General features: G+C 37.3%; 1 protein-coding gene across 1 annotated transcript in view; it reads right to left on the reverse strand.

The window, feature by feature from the left end:
- The window catches only part of ANO2 (anoctamin 2), a 138,310-nt gene that overhangs the window by 86,913 nt on the left and 24,917 nt on the right, over nucleotides 1–26,480 (reverse strand). Inside the window, exons 4-10 of the mRNA XM_057385317.1 lie at nucleotides 22,337–22,435; nucleotides 18,577–18,728; nucleotides 17,399–17,453; nucleotides 16,831–16,879; nucleotides 13,939–13,994; nucleotides 13,645–13,686; nucleotides 10,550–10,614 (exon numbers count right to left, since the gene is read on the reverse strand). Of these exons, the coding sequence (XP_057241300.1) occupies nucleotides 10,550–10,614; nucleotides 13,645–13,686; nucleotides 13,939–13,994; nucleotides 16,831–16,879; nucleotides 17,399–17,453; nucleotides 18,577–18,728; nucleotides 22,337–22,435 (518 nt within the window). The remainder of the gene's footprint in view (nucleotides 1–10,549; nucleotides 10,615–13,644; nucleotides 13,687–13,938; nucleotides 13,995–16,830; nucleotides 16,880–17,398; nucleotides 17,454–18,576; nucleotides 18,729–22,336; nucleotides 22,436–26,480) is intronic.

The following is a 26,480-nucleotide window of genomic DNA, read 5'->3' on the forward strand; positions in this document are numbered from 1 at the left end:
TGTACACTGAGTCACCTAACTGAGAAATCTGTTCAGAACTCCTCTGTTTTTTAAATTCCATACCCCACTCTAGGCCAGCTGTCACTTCATGCTTCCAATTCATTCCACCACCCTTTTGGTGGAGGGTTCGTCTATACACAATAGTTTCTGTGCAAAACTAAACTGATTTACAGCTCCCTCTTGGGTAGGTTTCCCCTGTGCAAGTGGTCAAACAAGTCATATGTGTTACTAATGCCTTCAAAAWAAACTTTTTTGCACAGTTTTTGAGTGAAATTCTGGTGTTTCCACKGCAGGGGAGAAGGTCAAGCAGTTTAGCTTCATGTCAGAGCACCTCTACTACCAAAGCCAGTTTAAACTTTCTTTCCCCATCCCAGTGCACATTCCCTCTCTAACTCATAGCAAGACAGTTCCCAGGAACACAATTTATYCTTTCAGGGCTTTTGTAACCAGAGGAAAAATGTACTATTAAACTGAAGGTAGAACAGTGACTACTGTTAGAAAGAGAGAAGCCATTTCTAGCACATAGTTAAGTTCAGAAAACATTTTTTTCCTTGATTCTAAGATAATAGTTCCCACTACTGGAAGTTTCCATCTCAAAACTGCAGACTTCTTTCAGAACAACAGCTGGAGCAAAGGAAAGCCTAAGTCACTAAAAGATGATCARGAATACTGCTGTACACCCCAAGATTTCACTCCAGGTAGAGCTGCCTATGTCCAAACTTTTCCGGATTTGCCATTCTTTCTTCGCTTGAAAATTTTCTCAAGGAGGGATTCAAGGATTTATTACAACCATCTGGGACACCTGGGTGGAATTACTGCTCAGCAGCAGCACTGAGGCTGCTGTGCATCCAGAGATCATGGAGATTTCTACCATGGTTGTGCCTGACAGCACATATTCCATCCAGGCAGTCTCAAGAAGGAACATATCAGTGCTAAATCCAGATACACAGAGAGTGCACCAAATAGAGCAATATGGAAGCSAAGAAAGGATCCTGGCAGAAGACAATCCCCCTTGGAACAGCATGCCAAGAGACTGCAAAAGTTCTTTTATTAAAATTTTAAGAGGGGAAAGAAATAACAACCACAGAACCATCAGATAAATTGTGATGCATATGGGTTTGAGGTAGGAATGAAAATGTCCATTAGAAAGGACAACTGGTTCTGCATGCAGAAAACAAAGGAAGGAGCCTCCGCCCAAGGTAAAAGCACATTTTTCCCTATGTTGGATGTAAAAAAACAAGAATGTCCAGTAGAGAGTGATTAAAAGTGTGTTTTTGAATAGAGTTGCAAACCTCACCCTTTTCCCCYGAAAACAGGATGAAGAAATATGCCACCACAACTATTTAATCAAGCCCTTTTCATTAAAGTTCTTGTTTAAAAACATTACTTAACAAATATTTGCTGAGTCCTCCAATGATACTTAAGTTTGGAGCCAAAGTTACCTAAATTACAGATGTATTTATCTTTGAAGGAACTGTGGAATTTTAATTGTGATTCCTTATRGGACAAAAAAACCAACTCACTGTCRAAATATTGCAACTCCATAGAGAAGAGAGATTCTGTTGATTAGATACAGGACTATGTTTTCCCCAAGTTTTTTTGCTTGTAAGAAAAATTACTATTCAGCACAGTTACAGGGAGAAGCTGATGTGTGTGTAGGATGGGAATATTCAAGTTCTTAAATTCTAATCTATTCAAAGACCTAGGGGAAATACCTATAATAATAATAGTMAATAATAACAGYAACAATAGCAATAACAACAACCARTAACAATAGTAATAGTAATCATAATATTAATAATAGCTGCCAGAATTTGGGTATTAACTGCAATTTAAGATAACAAAAGACCAAACTTATCCTGCAAAAAAATAACCTAGGACAAGCCACWCCCTGAGCCTCACAGATTCATGAACCTTATGCTTCCATTCCAAGAAATTGTCAAATGTAACTGGAAGTGCATAGTTTGTGTTGATGGATTATAAACTGGAAAGAAGCCTTTGTTTACTGGCTGTAAGAGAAAGAACAATAGAAGCATAATAARTAGACATGTAATGTGACTGGGGCAGAAATTAAGGCTGACAACTGCCAAATGGATAAGCAAACAACACAATGTTGGGTAGTCAGAAACACAGTAATTGCACTCTCCTCTCCATTCCGGGACAATACAAAACTTCTGAACTTGTTTGAAAGGATTAAGTGCCTGATTACATYATGCTGTTGGTGTTGCCTGTCATGTTCTTAGTGTAAAAAGGTCCTAAAAATCTCTGAGACTGCAGAAGCCTCAGCATACCTTGGTCAGGGGAGGCATTTTTGGCAGGAGTACTGCAGTGGTTGGCCTGTAACTTCCAAGAATTCATGCATAAGACAGCCCATGGACACTCTGAGTCTCCTAACCTCTCTTTAAGTTATTCTCTCTTTATTTAGCATTTAAAAAAAAAAAAAAGCCATTAACCTTCAAAACCTGGAAAATTAAAAATACATGGCTAGCTGAGGGTGAATTCAATGCAATGTAAATTAATCAGCGCTTATCTCTGAGGAAGAATGTTTCATTTTATAAACAATCAGGGCATCAAGTGACACTCTACATAAGAAGAAATTCATTCAGTTATAGAGATAACATTTTCTCTATAATAAACTCATATAAATAAGGAGTAACCATTTAATATGAATCAACTTTTCTTTTAGACTAGAAAGGAGGTTGCTTCATCTTTTTCTTTGTATTTTTTTATACCTATTATGACTTGCTTTTCTGGCTTGTTACTTGAACAAATGTGAGGTCATCGGCATCTCATCGCTTCCCTAATCTCCAGTTTGTACAAGATAATTTGCATGGGTTTTCTTCATCTAGTTTAACAAGAGTTTGAATGTCAAATACTTTTCCTAAATATCTTTCATTTCTAATAGCTAATATTTCACAAGAGCCCACTTGCTTTTCAAGTTAATGTAGCTAACCCTTATTGCAGAGCCTGCATTCATTCCATGTATTTATTTTAGAAAGGAGGTACTTGTTAGTGCTTGCACTGTGTTACTGCTGTCAGATAGACCATCTGGTASCTAATAAACAGATGTATCATTTCCAATTAAAAACAAGTATAAAAACTATTTTTAGTCACCTTGGTGGAAGAGAATCAGGTCAGGAAATACTTAAGCAAAGGGGATGTCTGTTGTCCACGGGCCCTGATGGGATTCCCCCACAAGGGCTGAGGGAGCTGGAAGATGTCATTGCAAGGCAATTCTTGGTAACCTTTGATTGATGGTGTCAACTGGAATATGTGCCCAAAGGCTGAAGGAAAACAAATATCACCCCCATTTTCAAGAAGAGGAAGATAAAGGACTTATGGAACTACAGGCTAATTTAYCACACCCTCATTTGTGCCCATCACCTCTTGTCCTGTCACTAAACACAGCTCAAAAGAGCCTGGCTCCATCCATTTCTTTTCCTTTTCCCCTCAATATTGCATTAAAATGTTTATTTTTCTGCTCTCTGTACTGACAGTGGAAGTTCAAAGATTTCCTACATTGAAAGCTTTCTTTAAGCTTGTGTTTTCTGGGGCTAATTTTTATGRGCTGCCCAGTTCTCAATCTCTTACCTTATCATCTTTGTTTTGTCCACTGTTAGAGACAAGTTACTGGATCTGACAAAGCCATAGCCTGTCCTAATATGACTTATGCACAGAGAGGATCATCATACAAAGTATCTTACTATGGGGGAATACCTTAAAACCAGAAATGGGTTGATCTTGACCCAAGGTCTGGTCCTTTTCAGGAGCCAGAAAAGAACCTCCTCTCAGACCAGAAAGCCACAGCCAGAACCTTCTACAGAGGTTAAGACATCAGGAGCAGTTCTACAGGAAATATCAGCAGACCTGTAACCACYCAAATGCAACAGCTGTTTTCTGGTCCCTGCAGCTCCCAGCAACACCCACCTCTCAATACCTACAAATATTCACATGCAGGTCAATATTTAAAGATGCATTACTTCCATTTCTAAATGTGGCCTCTCACCTCTGTCTTCTGTTTGTCCAGTTTGAAAGAACAAACTTCCATTGTCTATCAAAATAGACRAAATATCACCTCCAGAAACACCTTTTGGATTGCAACATATTGGTCATGTCCATTAAAAAATATAAGTTTCTGGCTGTGAAATGTAGGCACATACAGGMACCATGGAACTTCCCCTGAGACAGTACTGGAAAACTGAATTCTAGCTGCCTACAAAACTCCCCAGTCCAAGGGGGAGACGCCATGAAGTTGTGCAGCCACTTCAGTCTTCAGAGCCTTGACTTTGCAGAAGTCCTGATGGAGATATGCACATCCTTTGCTGGATAKAGCTTTTGAAAATCCCATTGCAGGAGGGAGGAATCCAGGTAGCAATGAGGATCCTAGTGTTCATACAGTGACCTGAAGCCTCAGTATTATGTTTATCAGAAAACAGGGATCTGTTTTTCCTCGCCACTGCAATCCAAGCTTACTGATTTAAAAATCCATCTCTCATACATGCAACAATAAATAAGACCAAGTTTTTGCCAAAAGAGACAGAGGGTGAAGCACTTCCTACAACACTGGCAAAGTCTATGAAATGCAGAGCTGTAAGTAAATCATCTCACTCCAGTCACAGGCCTGCATCCAGCAGAACAATTCAATACAAATTCCTCAATGATTTATGCACCATGAGCAAAACCCCTCTGCTTTGCAATAAACAATGGCTGGAGCACTCGKGTAAGCTCTGTGATGAGAAGTTCCAGTGAGGGGCGGGAAAACTCCCTACAAATCAGCTGAAAAGTGCTGCCTTAGCATCAAACTCCTAAAATGCAGACCATTTTCATGGATGGACAGCACGATACTAAAGGCCATTCATAAACAAGCTGGGGTTGTGAGGGGTAACAAGATCACTTGGACACTGGAAAGGAAAAAGAATTGTAATGCTGGAGAGAGTGTTCATTTTTCACCAGCTCAGACTCTGCTCCARGGCCCCACCTGCTTCTGGCTCCCTCCAGGAAGGTCTCTGCTGTAAAACCTGGTGCAAAGGACATCAAGAATGAGTGGATGCTGGCATAGCTCTTCCTGCTGCACACAGAGCTGTAATGATGATGAACTGCAAGCTGGATGTACCGCATGTTGGAAGGAGTCTTCGCTGTAGGGTTTCTTGGAACTCTAAAAAGATGTTTCCCTCGAAGTGCAATAGGGTTATAGGAGAAGATACGATCAGATTATTGCCTCAGGCATGTGTTTGGCAGAGCTTTGGAAAGGAACTGCATGGAAAAGTGCCAAACTTACTGGTAGAGCTCATGGGCATTTTTCTACTTAGTGTGATGTCTGCTCGATTACTGCACTTTCCCACGCTTAAAGCTGTTTTCTCTTTTTCCTAACACAGAATTCCTTGCAGCAGCCAGAGCATCTCTGTGAACACTGATGGTTTGCCTGCTAAAGACAATCAGGGAAGAATTGCAGGCACACTGTGCATCAGGGAGGGTTCAGTCCCTGTGAGATAACCAGATGCTACAGGGTTGTTTCTGCCAAAGTGGTCACATTCCATATTTAAAACAAAATGAAAAATTGGTGAGATTAATTCACAATAATACCAKAAGAAGGACAGAGAAGAAGAGGAATTAAAACATACAGTAGAATCTCCATCTGAGAATCAATAATCCCAAAGTTAATGTAAGCAGTGACTGAACATTCCCACACTTTTATTTTCAAGTCCTTAAAATTCTAGACAGTATGTGGAGCAAACRTTCTCAAGACATGAAGATGTGACTACAAATCATGGTGGTGAAAGAAGAAATCATTTGCTCAGGTATTAGACAGGATGGAAGGGCTCAGTTAGGGGATAAGTGTACCACAAAYTGATCTTAACCACACTTTTGCAAAGGAAGAAACACTTAACTCTAAAGACAATAAAAACACCACTTTAGCAGAACTTCTCTGCTCTTATTTTATCTCTCTTTTAAAACTACACTAAGAAAGGATAAGCAGATGCATCCAGGTTTGGGTTTTTTCTGGTGAAGATTGATGAAAGAAGCAGAAGGTAAAAAGGCATTTTGGGGGTCTGGTTGTMCTGAGCGCTGTCCTACACAGGCCCCAAGACACTCCAAGTGCAGGCAACAGTATCCAGAGCTGAGACAGTCAAACTCTGGATCGTGCGTTTGTCACAGCTTTGAAAACTGCCAGGAAAAGCAAGCTCCAGGCATTAGGAGCACAGCATTCACTGGCAGGAACAGGGTCTGGGGATGCTCAGAATGGGCAACATGGGTACATTACAATGAAAGGCCAGAATTCATTACACACTGAAGTGAAACAATTTCCCATACCAAAGGAAAACATAGTTAAAGACAGGGAGGAGGAAATATATTAGCTAGACATTCCAACTAACAAAAACTCCAGTTTTGATTTATGTTCTATACACTAAAATAATATTTTAGTTAACATGCTCTCCTACCTGCTCCTGCAAAAAGAGTTATTGTATACATAGTCTTAATCTTTACATGTCTTCCCAGTTTCAGGCTTTACAGCAAGAGGCATTTGCAGCTTTGAAAATAATCATGCAATAGATAATGTAGCCTGTTAGCTACTAAGAAATTTGGTGAAGTTCTAGAAACGGGAAATAAAAATTAAAATACTAAAAAACAGTTAGAAGATGATCTGGCACCTCATAGAAGCACTAATATTAAAATAAGCTCCACCACAATTAGAAATGAGCCAACTCTGCTTGATTTTCCTGGGTAATCTTATATTAACAGAGGTAATCTTATATTAACAGTTCGAGAGATAAAGGATAATTCACTCCTGGAATTTCAGTTCCTATAAGGCTTCCCATCTGTAGGTGCTTCAAGATGCCCATTAAGAAGTAAAAATGCCGGGTTTGTGGGAGTTAATGTTTTTTCTCCGAAGGAAAACCATCTCTTTGTGGCACCACTAACCTTAGATTATTCCCTTCATCTGTAATTTAGGGCCTCTAAGTGATAAAGATTGCATTAYAACCAGAAATAAAACTTACTATAAATTCTACTGCACTTCTTACACTTGCTGTGTTTTTTCTTAACTTGCTAGAAACTCATTAGAGGTGCAYGGCTAAAAGACAAAAAACAGTGACTGTAAGTCAGATCAAGGAATATTTGGTCCAAAGAGGAGCAAAATTTTTTTGAGAGTGGTGCAGTGTTGGAAGAGCTGAAGCTGCATGATCTCCATCCCAGGAGATTTAAAAACTCATGAGCAATTTGATCTGACTTTCAAGCCAGCTCTGCTTTGAGCAGAGGGGAGGTCTAAGGACAACCTATTAATTTTAAAATCATGTTGTTGAAACTTTGATTAAAATTCCATAATATATATAAAAGTATAGTATTGGCTTCCTTTATGTAGGGTCACACAACTCTTAGGGAGTGTCCTCCCTGTCTCTGGATCAACAGTGGCATCACGGTTGCAGAAACTGCTAAAAACTGAGTTTAAACTCATCTTCATTTGACAAAGGAAAATCGTCAAAAATAGAAGAAAATTAGTAAACCACAGATGTTTTAATAGCACTTTTTTATATTGTAGTGCAAGGATTGAGAGGAACTACTGTTGATAAGTGCATTCCTACAAAAAAAGTCACCCTAGAGAAATCCTCTCTATAAAAATCAATACTGAAATTAAGATGACAAAAAATGTGTGTTAGAACAGACAGATCCCCAGAGTTCTGTTCAGTCTAAAACTTCAGCTTTCATTCTCTACCTTTTAATATATCCCTCAGGACTTCCTGAGATGACTGTGATGATGTAAACCATTTGCAGGACTTTTTGCCTAAGACACCTTTTAGCAAATAATTCATAATTTTTCTCTCCAAAAAGTTTATCACCCTCTTCATGTGAGTTGAAAAGAAACAAAAAACGAGTTTAAATTCATATTTAGACATTCATACATATTTGAAAATAAAGCACTGCATCAGGCAGACTGCTCCAAACAATGTAGTTTTATATCTGGATGTGCACTGAGAGATGAGGTGTTATAACATCGAACCTCAATTCACGATGCTATTTGCACAATCTGCACTATATATTTCCTTTAAGCCTTTAACTGAAATCGTTCTGCTGTAGAACAGAAATATGTAACACCCACTGTGCTCTTATCTGGTGAAATCCTCCTTACTCAAAGCTGCATTTTCTTTTAAAAAAGTTTGCTTTTTCTTATAGCCCAAAGAGGTCCACAAAGCAAGAGAAAGATATTTTTACAGAAGAGAATAAGGAGTGAATGGAACTGTAAGTGAATTTTATAATGGTACATTAATTCCTTTTGTTATTATGAACTAAAAAATTTTCCAAGAMTGACAATGCAGTTAAATTCCCTGAGGATGACACACCTTATAAGAGAATCCCCAGTCTGCCCTAAAAGTGAGAATAACAAATATGTGTCTCCTATCTTTGGTGTACAGTCATCTGGGAAATGGCAACAACTGTGTGGTCARAAGGAAAGTGCTGAGGCACCAAGAATAATCTATAATAATTCTASAGTGCCACATCTAATCTCCCAATATCAGCATTTGAATTAAAGAATGACCTTCAGTTAGCATTCCTATGGAATAAGAGTGAAAAAGGAATAGTTAAAAACAGCTTGCAAGCTGTATTAAAAAGTTAGACTAAAAGCTCAAAATTATTTGGGGATGTGAGTATTATTTAAGCAGCATACTTCAGAGGAGTTAATGTATTTGAAAACAGCAGGCAGGACAGGCTTTGAGTATAAAGAAAGWTAAATTCTGCTTCATCTGTCCATCAAAGCCTGAATATAAACTTAAGCTACACCAGAAAACACAGAGGAAAAAGTTGAGTATAATCTAGGCAATCGAAGAAGGGAGGGTCACAGTAAATTATCAAAAAGCACAAAGTGTGACTGACGTCTGCCAAGGCAATAAGCATCCACATCAAGGCTGAACTCAAATATRCCCATGGTATAAAAATGAAGAAACCTACTTCACTGGCAGATAGAGAGGGGTGKCCATTCTCCAGGTGTATCCACACTAAATCTCTAAATCTCTAACATTACYCAGGAAATAAAAAACACATTTATTTTAGTGGTAACAAACTTGCAGTCAAGCAAAATATGGAAGATAAAAGCAAGAAAAATMATCTCTGAGAACAGACATCAATTGCACATGTCTGGTGTTCTTTTTGTTTCTCACAGAAGTTTAAACCACAGAATTTCTATGAAATCATATCAGCACAGTGAAACATTATAATGGAGACAGCAAAATGCAAATGAAGATGGAGTGCAAGCAGATGAGCCTCTATTTTTAACTCAGCTGAGCTGTCAGGTCTGCTAAAACTTGAGAATTCCTCTAGTCAGTCACAGTTTAATTGAACACTTGTAATATTTACTAACAACACAGCAGGTGTCATAACCTCACTCTGAGTTTACCTATTCCATACTGGAGCCYGCCCCAGAAGAACTGCTCGATAAAAAGTACACAAATTTTGCTTCAAAACCTTAGAGGCAAACAAAAGAGGAAATTTCAAAGACTTGCAGAACCTCAGTAGGGTTTGTGGACTCTCTTGCCACTTTGAAACATCTTGCTCCCAAGAAGGAGCAATTCCTCTCACATTAATAGTTAGTGTTTAACTCCATGAAAAACAACACGTAGTATTTCATATTTAACTGAAAATATAACAAAAATATTTTACAAGGCTTATTGACCATCCATATTACCAACACCAGCTTTTGCAGGTAAACACACAGGGACAGATCACACAATAAAAAATAGTGGGAGTTCGATTATTCAAAAGATAAACGGTAGTAAACACCATCTTCCATATAGTTACAAAAAATCATGAAACATATATTTGTTGAGGTTTCTTCTATTTCTTACTATCCCAGCTTATTTCTTCCTAGACAGGCATCTTATRTAAGAACATTTCTAGTCAGCAGTTTTCTCAAATATTTATTTACTCAGTATTTACAGTACAAACAAAATACAATACAACAAAAAATGTTTTGTTTTGGCTTTCTTAGATATTTTGGGAAATCCTTGAAAATCGTGGCTGGTTTGTTTTGTCTTATTTTAAAGCCAACTTATTCTGTGTTTGTAAAGAAAAAATTCATAAATATACAAAAAAAAAAACCCACTGGAAACACATATGGATGTGTTCAGATGAATTAAACTAGTAAAACCAGAAGTAAAAAAACCAAATCAATTCAATTTCAAAACTGTCAAATATTTTCACAGTGATTCATGATGCGAACACCAGCTTCTGATTATTCACCAGATTTTGTGACCATACTCTCCAATAAAAATTCATCAATGTAAATGGCAATTCCTCTCCTTTGAACCAATGAGTACTTAAAACCCCCCAAAACCTGAAGTATGACATTCTTCCAGAAACAAGCATTATACAAAAGCATAGGTAATAATTGTTGAGTGTAATTTTGTTATAGTAAATTATCATCAGACTCACWAAAGTAGTGAGGGTATTATTTTTAATGTTCTGATCAATCCAAGATTTAATTTACTGAAGTGTAAATTAATTAATCTGTATCACATCAGAACCAGGTCCTTTGGTATTTCATAAAAGTCTACATTACCTTATGAGATCAATAGGCTGAAACTTGTAAAAGACTCCATATCTTGCCCATTCTTGATACAGCAACTAAAGGAAGAAAAAAAAAACTAACTGAAAATTATCTTGAAGCAAGTTGCCCCTTCTGTTTTCACAAACATYTTCTAAGACTTAAAAATATTTACACTAAAACCAAAACAAAACATAAGAGCAGTTTTCCATACAAGTACATTTTTCCYATTTACAGAGTGCAATTCTTCTTTGCTGTAATTTATTAAATGTCTGGAATCACACTGTAGATAAGTCACTGGCCAGTGTTTCCCAGGCCAGGGTGAAATGAACTGAAGTTAAGGGTTCAACACTGGGAAACTGGGGTGTATTACCCAGAGGTAATAAATGTGGCAAAACAAGTCTGCTCTCCTGCTTTTCTCCTGGGGCTGCTATACCCAGTAGAGCACATAGAAAAGCCACTTTTCTCCCCATGCTGAGGACATCAGATAAGGTCATGTCTGCTGTTGAATGTGCAAATTCACCCACAKCTTACAGAGAGCCCAAAGAAAAGCCCAGATCCCACAGAAACTTCTGGCAGGGGGAGGAATCCAGCTGGAACAGGGTCAGGGATGAAAGCAAACCTTGCAGAACCTGTGGCAGATTGACCACAATACACTCAASAGCAATGGCAAAGAATTTGAGACAGTCTTCTTATTCCCTCTTTCATTGCTGTGATCTATGTGACATAGCTTCATTGAAGAGGATTGTCCTGGCTGCTGCTATTTTCAAACAAATACTTGTTGTCCCCTATTCAAAAGCATCCCTTGCCATTACCCCACAGTATCACCTAAAAAATGTTATTTATTTCCTCAAATAATCATGCTAAGAAATGCATTCACTCAAATATACAAAARAAGAAAGTTGAAACTATTAAATTCTTAAACTACCCAAAGGCTGCTTTGAGCACAGCTACGGAATGGAATTTGAAGAGCAAAAAGAAAATTCTTTCTAAAATAGCATTCCGTTTAGGAACAGGTTATTTCTGTAAGTTWATAATAATTTGCTAATCTGCTGCTAATAATAGGGATGCTGTTGGAGCATATGACAACAGTGTATTTCCCAGGAAGGTTACAAAACCCTCACGGATTTTTTAATGTCAGACATAGGAGCAGCAATGGAGGGTTACAAGTTGCCAGTGGGTCAGAAACTTAAAGAAGACTAAACCAGTGTTTATGCTTATGATGAGTCACTGCCATTCTACTGTTCAATAGTTTTCTTTAAAAGATTTTTTTAGAGCAAAAATCCCACTGAAACTAGAAATTCTTTCACTCCAGTCAACACTTTTAGGAAAGACTAAAACTATCTCAGTCTGACKGTTTCATTGACTGCAGATCACTGATTCTTATACGATGTGACAAAAGAATTGTTTCACTGTGCATTTGCTCCAAGGAAATCCTAAAGAAGGTTGATAAGGATCAAYCTTTTATGTTGTAAACTGCTACAGAAACCTTAATTACTTCTGCAGCCTTAYTGGCATAAGTATCCCATATGGACTCTCAGCTCATTTTGGGGACTTATACAAGAGAAAATTGAAAAGGAAGATCCAGATAAGTTATAATGGGCAAAATAGAAGAGGGCAGAAGAAAAAAAAAGAAAAAGCGCAAAATTACCCTCCTTTCTTTTAAACCTGATCAGRGTTCTTCAGGAAATTAAACACTGAGACTATTAGATTCAGATAGAAAACAGATGATGTTATGCCTAGGAATACTACAGAAGATTCAGTGCCTAGGCAGCAGGGACATATGTGAATAATCAATGAAGTATTTGTGGAAAGAAGCTTTTATGTTTTTAATACTTAACACTTCATAACTGAGCCTAATAGGCAGAATAAAGAGAGGGAAGCACAAAATACAAGTAGTAGGGGGAATATTTTTCCAGACACTGGTCTTTCTAGGCCCTCTTCCACCCCATTCAATAGTTCCCAATCTTTCTCCACTGACTAATGTTCATTTACTTTTTTTTCTCTAATTTTTTTTCTTTAAATCAGTAATCCGTAGTGCTGCCTCCCATTGCTGGATCTCTATCACTTGCTCAGAGAAAATTCTGCAAGTCCAGAGCACAGAATTCCTTCAAAAACAAAAAGTTCAAAGTAACAGACACAAATAAAAACCTTCTTATAGTTTGCTTTCAAATTTTGTTTTGTTTACCAAGGTTCATACACAAAATTAAGTTGTATACAGCACATGAAGACATCTAGTGGCTGAATGGCAATATTATTAACCAAAAACTACAAAGATTATGTTTTCAAATGTTACTAATTCGGCATTAGAGAAATCAGATGTATGACCTCAGTTTGTATGAGCTCAATCTTTATAGTATAGTAAATATTGGAGGTATCCAAACATTCCCTTTTTCTTCAATCTTCCCTTCTCCTCTTTCTCTCCCTACTATTTTCCCTCTACATTTACTACCCTATTGTTTTCATATCAAGGAAAATAAAATGAGCAAACATTAGAGAACAGTATGGAATGGATCTTAATTGATTACAGTCATTAAATGGGTTTTTTCCCCATTTCTAAAAATGAGCATATTTATTAAGCACAGTCTAAATTCACACTGTTTCTCTTGAGAGTTGATCTGTTTTCAAATGTCTTTTGATAGCTAGAGACTTCATTTACAAAATAATTGAAAGCAGATTTTAAGAAATTGCATGCAATTAAATTAAATGCACAATCAAATGAAAAGTGCAACTATGTTTTATTTTAGTAACCACTGCTCTCTAATAGCATTTGGTTATGAGAACAAAATTATTACATTATTTAACAACTTTTGTTTCCCGAAAGGTTGAAGAATCTTGTCTATGCATGCGGAGGAAAACTGGAAGTATTTCAAAATGTAAATATCAAATTAAATTTACTAACATTCTTTAGAAGAAGACTTTATAAAAATCCTGTAAAAACATTTTTCTAGGCAAAAATATAGAAAAATATGTAATGCCAAAAATGTATGCATTCGTAAGAGCACTTACTTCTTTGTACAATGGCTAATGCTTTACAGTGATATTTAGAACATTAATTCACATTTATCACATTAAATTTCATAAGAAATAAATCTTGCAATGTATTTTACCTTTCTTTCATTCATGTCTTCATTTTGTCCTTCATATTCACCCTGGAGAAAGAAAATAGCTTAATAACTGATGTAAAAGCAGATAAAACTAAATAAAAGGTTTCTCAGCTCTTCCTACATTGTCGATTTTACTTTTAGGTCACAACTTGAAATGTACTTCTATAAGAGGTTTCATATTAGAACTACACTTAGAAGAKATTTTCATTGTCACAGGCAGCACATATTAATATCTATGAATTGATGTCTCCTGAGTGAGACCAGCAGAGAACTGGATTTTTAATAGGACATACGTACATCGTGAAGTGGGTAGGCTGCATCATAAACATTGTTTGCTATTAATGTGCCAATGCCTAAAAGAAAAAGAAAAATTCAGGTGGTCACCAGGCACAATTGAACAGAAAACATATTATTACAGATTTCATTTCCTGATGTTTCAAAGGGGATGGAGCTGTATYACTGACAGTAGTCACTATGAGAATAGAGCAACACAGGAGTTCCTGGCCGTGCAAAACATTTTTCAGAGAACCTCATTTTCATAAAGTGCTTTATCTTCAGTGAACAGCACAGTACAAAGACTGTTTGACTACTTTTTCACCCTGATAGCAAAGAACCACATGACTGAGGAGCAAAGCATCCAGAAGTCATTCTTGAATCTTTACAGTGATCAGAACCATGGATCCCTGCTGGCAATTTAAAACATTCTCACATAAGTTTATGGTTATAGAAACATAAAATGGTTTGCATTGGAAGGGACCTGAAAGATCAGCCAGTTCCTGCCCCTSTGCCRTGGGCAGGGACACCTTCCACCAGACCAAGTTGTTCAGAGCCCCATCCAACCCAGCCTTGGACACTGTCAGGGAGTTTAGGAAGTGACTGCAGCACCTATAGACAGACACAAGATCCCTGGTGGCTCTCAAGACCTGCAACTCATATAGCAGTTCCATCCTCAGTCTCTGCAGGTGTAAACAATTCTGTAAGAAGCACCAAAGACAAGTAATTTATAATAATTAGTAATTTATTCTATATATGTATAAAAGACCTCTTTTCTTTCAATGCCAAGAAAAAAGTAAAACCATCTAGCATGTCTTTAGCAATGAAGAACATTCGATAGTCAAATTACACATCATTCTGAAATATTTGGAAAACCCCTTTCGTCAGAGATGTTAGGCAGCACCAATAAATGCCTTCCTTGTTACAAAGACAACTACATGCATTTATAGAATCAAGAAATCCTGCTTGGATAGTGTCAAGCCTGCTTCTGAAAGCATTCAATGTTTGCAAATTTTCAGTGGTTCAGAGTTATGCTAGAAGAAAATAAACCTTCCTTGTACCATAAGAGTAGAATCAGATTCAGCCTTACAGAAATGTTAAAAAATCCATAAGCAAATGTATTTGAAGTGTTGGTATTTTCATCCTTTTGTATTATAAAACTTGTTTAAGAACACCAAAGTGCTATAAGCACTTCCAACATCACTGTCCTGCCTCTTGTGCAAAGTAAACCATAATCTCTTATTTTTTAAAAAGAACAAAATTGTTTTAAACCTCTCCTGATGAGTGGTTTTAAGCTGAAGACCAGTGAGATTGGAAAAGCCTTTGTGACATTTGAAACATGGGACTTTTGGGGAAGAAACTCAGAAGATCAAAGGGATGAGTGAATTTAGGTCAAACATGGTACACAGTCAAGTTTCCAGAAAGATGGAAAGAATAGGAATGTTAAAATAGTTACTTCATGTCAAATAAGATCTTGAGCTGACCTGATCTTTAAGTTCATCAGTCTGTATTTTCACCTTAGAGTTAAAAAAGAAATTCCTTAAAAAATTCCTTWAAAAAATCCTGAAAAATTATTATTAGTCCTTTGATCTCTAATGATGGCTGTTACTCCACTATAAACCAGAATAAGATATTCAAGTTGAGAATATTTGAAGGGTCAGATATTTTCATTGGCAAAGTGCTCATTCCCTTCCTACTCTGTCCTTGTAGGAAAGGTTACTTCTCTCAGTTTTTCTTCCCAACAAATTCCAAAGTCTCCAGGAGGATTCCCAGCATGCCAGCTGATACAATCCAGAAAAATAAGGCAGCATTCGTCTCTACTGTCCCACTGGAACCTTTTGAGCAGATCAAAATATAGAACAACACTGAGTAAACAGTTAAAAAAGCAGATACCTGCCAAATAATGTTTTAGAAATGGAGAATGCCTGACATTTTTAATACCAAATTCTCTGTTTTTTTAAAGGAAATGGTATGACAATCATCATTTTTAAAGTTTGTACTGAGAAAAGGCAAGTGGCTTTGGTTGAAAAAGAGAAAGAGTTTTTGGTGGCTTTCATTTTGTTATGCTTTTCATGTAATTTAAAAAAAAMCAAAATCTCCTGCTCTGGGAAATTTAATCAATCTATTTTCCTGTACCAAAAATGTGTTAATGCAGCTTCCCTGCACAAAATCACACCAAGACTGTGCAGAATCTTGGTGCAAGACATTCTTTGCCAGGAACATTACCCTTGAGCATTGTGATCTGTCCATAAGTGGTCAAGTTTACAATAAGATTTCAAGAAAATATGTCAGACAAGGAGCACCATCACTTCTTTTCCACTAGGGAGATGTGTGTCATGATCCCACAGCGGATGAGAGAAAAGAGAATAAGTACACCTGTATAAATTCTGAACCTTGAGAAAATTAAATAAATTCTGAACTTCAAGCTCCAAATATTTCATTGTTATCCCAAAAGTGTCTTCAAAACAGCCATACTTAGGTCATATATTTCACTAGGCAACTCAGGGGGTGATTTTTAAAGCTGAAGTAATAAAAGTAACCTGGAAAGATGCATTTATTCTATTGAAATGGCAAGAAAAATATGCTCCTACAAGAAATAATACATCTGAATTTTCCAAAGCACATCATACAATAATCAAATCCAATTTTATAACAATTCATGAAATGAGAGTTATGTGCCAGATGCTGCACCTGTAGGAATGAAAAGCCAGCTCCAATTACCACGTCCTATCCAAACCATGGACCAGAAATTCTGATTTTATGTCTCAGAAAAAAACATTTATTTCCATCTCTATTTTTTTTTTTGTGAAAATGTGCCAGCATATTTTGTGTCCTGCTAGAAAAATCAATACTCTGTGAGGCACCTAAAYAATTCCTTTCTAAAGAACACCTCTAATTCTCTTCTCTCCACCTTACCCATGCTGTTTCTGGCCTTTGTAGATGTGCGCTTCAAAATTTCTCTCACCTGCAATAAAGAACAGTGGGATAAAACACAAATCCTCTTTCAGAGTGACTTCCATCGTGGAGTTAGCAATAAAACAAAGCTTTAAAATAGGTGGCTTCTGCAGTGTTRGTTTGCACAAATATTCAATAATTTTGCAGATTTTATTGGTGGCTTATCTGCTAGAATATTTGTAGGCCAAATCCTATTGTGTCATATCCTTATAGAACGATTGGAAATATAAGGACTACATGGAAGAAAATCTAGTTAAAGATTAGGAACAGGGTTGAAAACAGCTTCGGGCAATGGAGAGCAGTCAGTACTTTCTCTGCAGAGCATTTACAACTCCTGAAGCATTGAGCAGCTCCAGAAAAAAATTCCTTACATACATATATTTCAGAAATTAGTGTTCTGCAAGAACAGRTAAATGCATAAATCGATGATATTAGCAAAGGTGAATCAAAAACATTCATAAAAATCCCATTCTAAATCCCACTAGGAAATCCCACTCTGCAGAAGGATATGTTACTTTTATTAACTTACTATTCGGCTGCGGGTGGCGTTGTCAAAAAAGGTGTTTTTGTCTCTGATGTTATACCTAAAACATAGAGGAAAAGAAAAATCTATAGCTCTATATTAAGGCATAGAAGCAACAAATAAGACAGAATGCAAGATTCTAATTTAGAATTCACTTAGAAACCACTGTTAATCAGAAAAACAGATGTTTAAAGGAAATATAGAAGACAAAGTGCATTGTAACAGAGTGTGCTGTTTAAGACCCAGTCATTCAGAGTTCTAGCAGAATTGCAGTGATGGTGGGCATAAAAATGCAAAATTATTAGCTAATATAAAATGCCGTTTGGGTAAGAAGAACCTCTCTATTTTTACAGAAGATGACCTTTTAATATTTTTCTTATAACATGCCCTCAGCACTGCTGAGGTTATGTTATTAGGTGTCAACCAGCTTGATGCAGATGTTCATTATTCTTTTCCTGTCCACTACTCAGCATTTCACTTGCTTTCAAAAACCATTCCACTGGAATTATGCCTTCCCTTAAACCTCAAAATCATCATATGTGAAATTAGCTGCCCAGTTTATTCTCCTCCATCAATTTGACTTGTATTCAGAATTAATTAAAATTGTCAGAGGGCAATAAATGATATGGTGGGTCACTGTATTTATTACTGAATTTTATTTATTGAACATAAAGACAAGGAGACACCCAGGAGGAAAAAAGAGTGTTTAATGTCAGACTGGGCCCAGAAATATTATTCTGAGTGAAAGGGCAGGTGTCAAGAATTCCTTATCTGCATATTATTAGCTGAGTTTTAATTGCTGCAATAAATCTATCAAGATGCAAAATACCACCATATTTCTACTARCTCTTTCTTTTTTCCAAACAGGCAGTAATATTCTTAACCAAATAATCAGGAATTTGGTGGGAGGATTTCTACCTCTTAAGCTAAACAGATGGATATTTTATTTGGTGCAGTGCTTCCAGTGCCTTATCCAGCAGAAGCAAGTGGAACACTGGCAGAAAGTCTCTGCATTTTAGATTTCTGTTAATCCACAGAAAATCTGACAACTTCAGATATTTCCTCAGGATTTCCAGACATGCTTGATGAATTTATGAATTTTCACTGAAATAGGGGTAGAAAAAATATGTTAAAATGATACATTCCCCCTTTCTTCATTGTTGGTCACATTTTAAAATACTCACAAATATATTTTTTCTCTAGAAAATGGGTAGGACAAGTTTTTCRTCTTGGTATTTTCTTGTTGTGGCACGTGGGGTTGCAGAGGTTCTGTCAATTTGCACCATATTTCATTTAATGTTTTGAGCATTCCCCCTTCTTCTTTGATTTCGTACATCTGAGGAAATAAAACTGTACATTAGCATGTCCCTTCCAAAATGACATGAAAATGAAGATTGAAAAAAAATTGCTGCACACATATGTTTAAAGCAGTAATTAAAATATGTCTTTTCTGAAGACATATTCCCATATAACTGTAAAAGCRTCAATCCATATGGGTTGCAGTTTCAAAACATTCTTATCCTTCACAAGCTACATCCAGAAAAAAGCCTCAGTGTAGAATTAGTGATACAAGAAAAAAGAAAACAACCAGCTCCTCACTCAGAGCTCCAGGTACCTGCTTATCTCACAGTTAAACCACCTGCCCAGCAGGATGCTGGGAGGGATAATATCAAAAGCTTTACTAAAATCCAGGGGGAAAAAAACCTACATCTACTGCCTTCCCCTCATCCACTAGGCARGGAAGYTTATAGTGGAAGGATATATAATTAGTTAGGCAGGACTTTCCCTTTGTGAAACCACACTGTCTGTGCCTGAGGAATGCATTGCCGTTCAAATGCYTTTCAGCTGCAGCTGGCATGACTTTCTCCACAATTACTCCAAGTCCTGAGGTWAGAATAATAGGTATGTGATTTCCTGGCTCTTCCCTCTTGTAAATTGTAACTGCCCCGAGCAGCTCCCAGTCAGTGTGTACCAAGCCCTTTGGTAGTGTATTAAACGGGGTCCTGCTAATTCCTTCACTACACTGGGATAAATTCACAAGGCTCAGGGACTTCTGAACATACAGTTGATACTGAAGGCCCCTTAAAAATTCCACAAATGGAAAGCCATTAACTGTTCCCACAGCTGCAGTACTCTGCCTCAGGACCAGGCAGTCCAGGGTCTATTATTGATATTAAAGACTGAGACAAAAAAAAAAAAGCAATGAAGGGTTCCATTTTTCCTTCATCCCTGTTTGCCAGGTGACCATCTCCAACAAGTATCGGCCCAATATTTTCCTCACACCTCCTCTTGTTATTTACACACTTTCAAAAGTCTTAATTGTGTGGCACAATATTGGCCAGTTTCAACTCAGGATGAGTTTTGCCCTTTTTTGTTTTCTCCCTAAATATGTGAACTACAGGTTTGTAAACTTCCTGTGAGGCCTGGCCTTGTTTCTAGAGACGGAAATTTTCTTTTTCTTCTCAAGCTTCATGAGGAATTCCATATTCAACCACACACTCRTGGAGCCCTCAAAAGCAGATTCCCAGGGAAGAATGCTAAGTAAGTATCTGAGTGTCTTTGAGTGTGCTCTTTTGAAACCTAGAGCAACAATTCTGATGACCTTTTTTTGTCATTAGACTGAATATTTTAAACTCAACCTTTTGTGGAGCCAAGGCAGCCTCCTACCATCACGTATCCCACACGACCTTCTGTATTGACAAACACCAGTCTGTGTGGGCATCTTTCCTAGCTCACTGAATCCTCGTGGCAAAGTAGTACCAAAACCCTTCAGGAATTTCTCACACTTGCTTATGGCAGCAGGGCCATATTATGAGGTAGTGTTTGGGAAGGGGCCGTTTCCCATAAGGACAAGAAATTTCTCCTGGTTGCCTAAGGAATAATTCATCAGTCCTATACACACTCAATGACATCTGCTTTGTTTTTCATCTCCCTAATCTTCACCCAGAATCTCTCAATTTGGTAATCCCTTAGCTGCAACTTTTTCCTTCCCTACAGTACAGTTCCTCCATCTCTGCCCATCCCTCCTGAACAGCTTTAGTTCTCCATCCCAGCACTCCAGTCATGGGATTCATTCTCCCATGACTCACTAAAGCCAGAGGCATCACAGCTCTGGGGACAGAGCAATGCTCCCATTAGTTTCCATACTCATATTTGAGTCTGGCACAGTCTAGCTCTCCAAAATAACCATATTATAATATCCAGAATTTTATATATTGTCAAAAGGGCTCAGAGAGTACCCTATCCCAGCATACCATGTGTTCTGAAAGATTATTTAAAACTGAACATTTGGGAAAAAATATTTGTAACCAACTCATGTTTAGAGGTGGATAAATACTTTCCCCTGAAAATGTAGGAGTTTTTTTCCCCAGTTTCATGGGGTCCTTGAATAAACAAAAATAACATCACAGGAAATACCTAGTGTGCTTTGAGAGCAATGTCTTGTTTCTTTGAAMAAAAACAGAATTTTCCTTTTAGTGGTTAGTGGCTGCAACTTTTATTTTATTTCACCAAGTCCCCAAAATACAAGATTTCTGTTTTTTAAAGTTGATTTTTATTTCCTTCCAAGGAAATTACTCTTTCAACTGTCTTTAATTTCAAGAAAAACCCCAACCCCTAGGACATGAACACAGCTTTCTTGTCAAGCATGCTTCTGCAGCTAGAGATAACAGAGGATTTTTTTTTTTTTACTTTTAGATATAACAGAGGATTTTTTCTCCTGATCAGAGAAGAGAAGAGGATGCAAAACTGTTATGAATAAGGAGAGGGCCACCAGATATTTTCAGTTCCTAGACAGATTTTAACCTGGTCCAAAATTAGGGCAATATTCATCAATTAAAATAGAGTAATATTTACTTCAGTGCATCTGCAAGAAACTAGGAGGGGAAAACTTCCATGAGGACAGGAGGAAGAAATAAGCAGGCACYAAAAATGCATAAAAGGAATTAATTTGGGAGGAGATCAAAGAGAGGAGCTGACTACGTAGGACTATTTCTAACAAGTTTAGAGGTACTGTAGCTGTCTAAAACCAACTAATTTTCAAAGATTGATTGGAAATATAATTTTTTTTTCCCCTGGGATGCAAACACATTGAGAGTGTGCAAGATTGATTTGGCCAGTCTTCTGATAATGACAGATTGTAACCACRATTTGAACCACAATGAAACTTTTGGTGGAGAGAATACAAAAAAAACTCAAACAAAAGAAGATCAAACAGTGGAATGGGAGAAAACAAAATCGATCTGTCCTTTAATTCTAATGGCAATGCAAAGACATAAGCGTTCATTAGTGCAGTTGATGGGTGTCACTAACTGAAAGCACRAGGCAGTTCCCCTGACTCCAGTGCAGTTGGTAACCAGCAGGCTAAATCATTTCAGGAACACAGACTGGGGGATCTGCTACTCAGAATTTACAAGGTTTGTCAGCAATTCTGCTCAGAACAGACTGGAAAGAAGATAGTGAGCTGAAGTTTTAGTGACAACAGGCAGGTCTGAATTCACAAAGCCAATAATACCACCAAAACAGACTTTGTAGAGAGTCTCGCTTTCTTTGGAGAAGTCTTAAGGCAGTGACCAGCTTTCATATTATCTTCCATACTACCTCACCTTTGAGGGAATTTTCTTGACCAAAATCCAAACAGCTCCTGCATTCTCAGCTTTCAAAGCCCTCCTAAGTCTCACCTCTCTCATCACCCCCCTGAATGCAGTCCATCAGCCAGCTGTCTCTGTAACCTTTAAAAACCCCTTTGGAAATCCCATCTTAAATATAGCTCTGAACAGTAAATCATCTCAAAAGATCTGGTAAAGTGACAAAACAAGCCTGACCCTTCATTTTCTCTGATTTTTGAAATACAGTAATTCCATGGGTTTCTATACATTTAATGATGATTCTGATCCCTCTTCCTTCAGTCATACAACTTGTTGATAGAAAATGGGAGATATTTACCTTTTTAGTGGGCATTTTTATTTTAAGGATTTCTGCTTCTCGACTAAGGACTTGCCAAGGTGCGTGTATACGGACAAAACTCAATCCTTGGCTCTTGTTCTGAAACATAAAAAAAGAGAAAACAAGGTATGAAATCATTATTGAACAGAATATAGTGCTAATGTTTCAAGTTGTCAGCTCCAACTAAATCTTTCAACATAGACAATCACAGTGAATAACCATCTTCTGCTCCAGGTGGGCTGCAAAGTGATATTTTTCTTAAAAACTGAATCTATCATGTTCTAAAATCCATTCATCTACTGCCTAGAGTGTAGCTGTGTGCGCATCAGGATCACARAAAGCTACAGGTCCAGATATTGAAATTATGTGAATGAGAAACCCCCAAGCTACAGCTTTTTTAATATAGTAATATTTTATAACTTCATATAAGTATATACATTTGTATAAGCATGTGTATATATATTTGCATAAGTATAATATGAGTTTGTATAAATATAATCTGATTTCTTTGGTGGGCTTTTGTGTCCACCTGAACCACAAGGAAAAAACATTTCTCCTATTCTGGGTGGGCTTTGCTTTAGGTTCCCATTTTCAGTTTTGCCCAGCTATTTTCTGGCTACCTCATCAGATGAGTAGTTCCCTACAAAGGACCAGGCCCTACATATATTGCCCTAAATATCTGCAGTTGGAGTAGCAAACCTAGAGAAAACACAAAAATTTAACTTCTGTATAGGGATGTGAGTCTCATGTTTATGTAAAATGACTAGTTATTCTGGTCAGAATCATAAAACTGCCCAAAAGGGCTTTGGCACAGCCAATTTTTCATAGGGTCCTGCAAAAGATGTCCTTGTAGCCCRTGTAAACTACAGAAAGGCACCCTGAGAGCAGAAAGCAGCACCCCTGCAAAAAGCATGAAAATTAAATGAAGGGAGGTTGAGACAGAGTTTTCCTCAATGCCCACAAATAAATTTTATCGGTAAATCATAGGGATGAATGTTCACTGTGGAAATGTAGGGAAGAAAAGTTAGGAGGGAGATTAGAAAGGGAATATCAGAGGAATCAAGGCATTGACCAGCTCGCACACTATCTCCCATACTGCACCTCCCCTTTGAGGGAATTTCCTTGACAAAAACCCAAACAGCCCCTGCCTTCTCAGATTTCAAAGCCCTCCTGAAAACCCTCCACTGTAATCATCCTCCTGAATGAAGACTGTCAGACCATATGCTTTAGGGAATGACAGGGAAGTGGACACGAGATTTTCAGGAAGAATTTCTCCACTGAAAGGGTGGTCAGGCATTGGCACGGGCTGCCCAGGGAGATGGTGAAYTTCCCATCCCTGGAGGTGTTCCAGGAATGACTGGATATGGCACTCAATGCTCTGGGCTATGTAACAAAGTGGTGATGGGTCAAAGGCTGGACTCGAAGATCTTGGGARGTCKTTTCCAACCTCAATGATCCTGTGATTCAAAGACTTGATTARTGCTAAGATTAATGATMTTTGCGTGGCTGCTTCCAACTTCACRTAAACCCCAAATATGCATTTGCTGAATGTGTCCTAATGYTTCCCAATTAAAAAAAAAATTAAACAATTTAGATGGAAATCCTACTGTTATTGAAATCATTTTGCTCTTATTTCCCCTATAGCTGCAATATGAATTACAAAGATCACTCCCTCACCTTCAGCTAACATTTCTTCAGTGRACCAGTGCTATTTTAAAGAGCAGAACGAGCTGCAGAATCTCTCTTTCATCAGTCCACTGGGGAAGTTGGCTTTAAGAGAAGGAAGYAAAAATTTACTGGGCATGAGCAGATGTTCTGGTAATCATCTGCTGAAAATAGATTAATAACAGATGAGAGTTTAAATTTCAGTGGGTGAAGTCAGGAGGCTTCTTCTGARCTTTTGGCTAAAATCAAGCATGTGTCCCTGTCTGGGAGACTACATTCCATGTTGGCAAGGGAAGGGAAAGTGTGATCTAATTGGTTGTTTCCAGCCCATATGACTACACAGATTGCAAATAAAATTAAGCAAATAATTTGAGAGAATAGACCAGATGAAGAATATGACCTTTGTATATTTGAAGAAAAATAAGTGGGAAAGTTGTGCTGTTCATGAAGTGATATTAGATACTGAGGAATCAGACTATTAAAAATCTTTAAAAGGCCTAAAAATCACCCCATGGTTGGAAATTGAGATAATTTTAATAAACACTAATGCAAAGTAAATAAAGTAGGGAAACCAAGACTAGGTGATTCCTGCTCCATGGTAAACATAAGATGCAAAACAATGGACTGCTGGACATTCATCTTGGGATTACTAGAACCATATCTCCCACATCTTCCTAACATTCAAATTAATCAAAGAATTTTAAAATAATTTTGAAGTTATCAATTCCAATTCATATCACAGYTCAAGAGATAAACTATCTAGCTCATTTTCTATCAGCTTACCAAAATAAAAACCTACAGGGCTACTCCTCTGGTAAAGTTCCTTTCCCTGTTTTTCCAGGCTTCACCTGCAGCAGTTCCAGGTGTCTTTAAAGGCCCTTTTTTTTKTTATTATGTCGGGCCAAGATCTACACAATTAACTTGTTCTCCGAGGGTTTCTTGTATTGCAAATATCTCCAAAAGTTAGAACTCGCTTTTCTCCTTGCCAGAGTAGATGCATAACTAGTAGAGACATCCACTAACTGCTGTCCTCTGGTTAATCACCTGAAATGGTAATTGTGCATGTGTTCATCAATTTGCTCTCATGAAATACTGTCAGTCTTCTATTTTCAAAATCACCACTGCTGATTCATTGTACTCTGGATGTGTCATTAAAGCCAACACGTGGTGCTGGCAAGCGTTATTTTTGTTAGACCATTCACTTGTTATTTAATACAGCCATCCTTAATCAAGTCCTTTTTCACTTACAGCTGATGTCCCACAGGAGCTTATCCTTGGCCCTGCATTGTTCCATTCTCTGTCATTGCACTCCCTGATAATATTATTTAAATTACTAAGTATTCCTATGCAGATGACAAACAGATTTGTTGCTCTCATGATCCTTTTATTTTTTTCCTGTCAAATCTATATTCCATATTACAGAGTTCTTCCAATATGTTTCCAGAGTGGAAGTTTTTCAATAAGTTCATTCAGAAGAATTCATGGTATAAATATACCCTGGCTTCTTCTCTGTTTTCTGAAGTTGAATTCAGTTTTCCCATTTCAATAGGAAAGCTCAGCATTAACATCAAATGGAAGAAAATCTATAAGGTCTGCTTTGCTTTGCAATCAGCACATGAAGAAAAATAGATTGAGTATTTCTTTCAGTCTATCATGATTCTTAAATGACAAAGCTGGGCCTTAGCAACAGCCTATATTGCATTTTTTCTGTCTTGGACTGCAAATGTATAGGCTGAATAAAACTGAAGTTTCTCCAAGGAGACTTTTTCTATCTTTCCTGCCTTTAAAACACATTAGGACCCGCATCAGCTGCAAGTCTAAGATTTATTGCAAACTTATCACCATCAAGGCCATAGCAGAAAACATTGTATGATAACTACAAAAGCTCTCATAAAGATATATATATAAAGTGATTATTCTTTTTACTGAAAGCTAGTAAAAAACATGRCTAGACAAGCATAACTAAGTAGAACTTAATTTATTTAGACACCTCTAACATGAGGTAAATCACATGGTAATAAAGGCATCTGATTTGCCAGTCACGATCAAGCCAACAGAARGGGCAAACCCAATGTTTTTAACCTGGAAGAGTCCCAGGGGGTTTTTCTTACGGTGAGCATAACATTCCTAGGAACTTTGCAAATACAAATTTCATTGCTGAATGCTACACCTAATATTTCTCATTATTTCCTTATCATGAAATCACTGATCACTCTATATTTAAGGAATACTGTTTATAAGTAACTTTTATGTCGAAGAAATACTTATTTTTAAATACTTGTGCAAAGAAATAGGTTTCTGCTGCAAATCTTAACAGGAAGAAAAAGTAACAGCAAAGGTTAGGAAGAAGCTGCAGAAAGTGATTAATTAATGTCTAAGGAAGTCCAAAAGGAGCTGCCAATCTTTCTTATGATTTAAAAAAAATATGCATAGGAAATGGAAAAGGTATAAATCATAAAACCTGAAGCATGTGAAGTTT

This window comes from Malurus melanocephalus, unplaced genomic scaffold (assembly GCF_030028575.1).
Source record: "Malurus melanocephalus ecotype Western Australia unplaced genomic scaffold, MMel_1.1 scaffold_16, whole genome shotgun sequence".
Taxonomy (NCBI): domain Eukaryota; kingdom Metazoa; phylum Chordata; class Aves; order Passeriformes; family Maluridae; genus Malurus; species Malurus melanocephalus.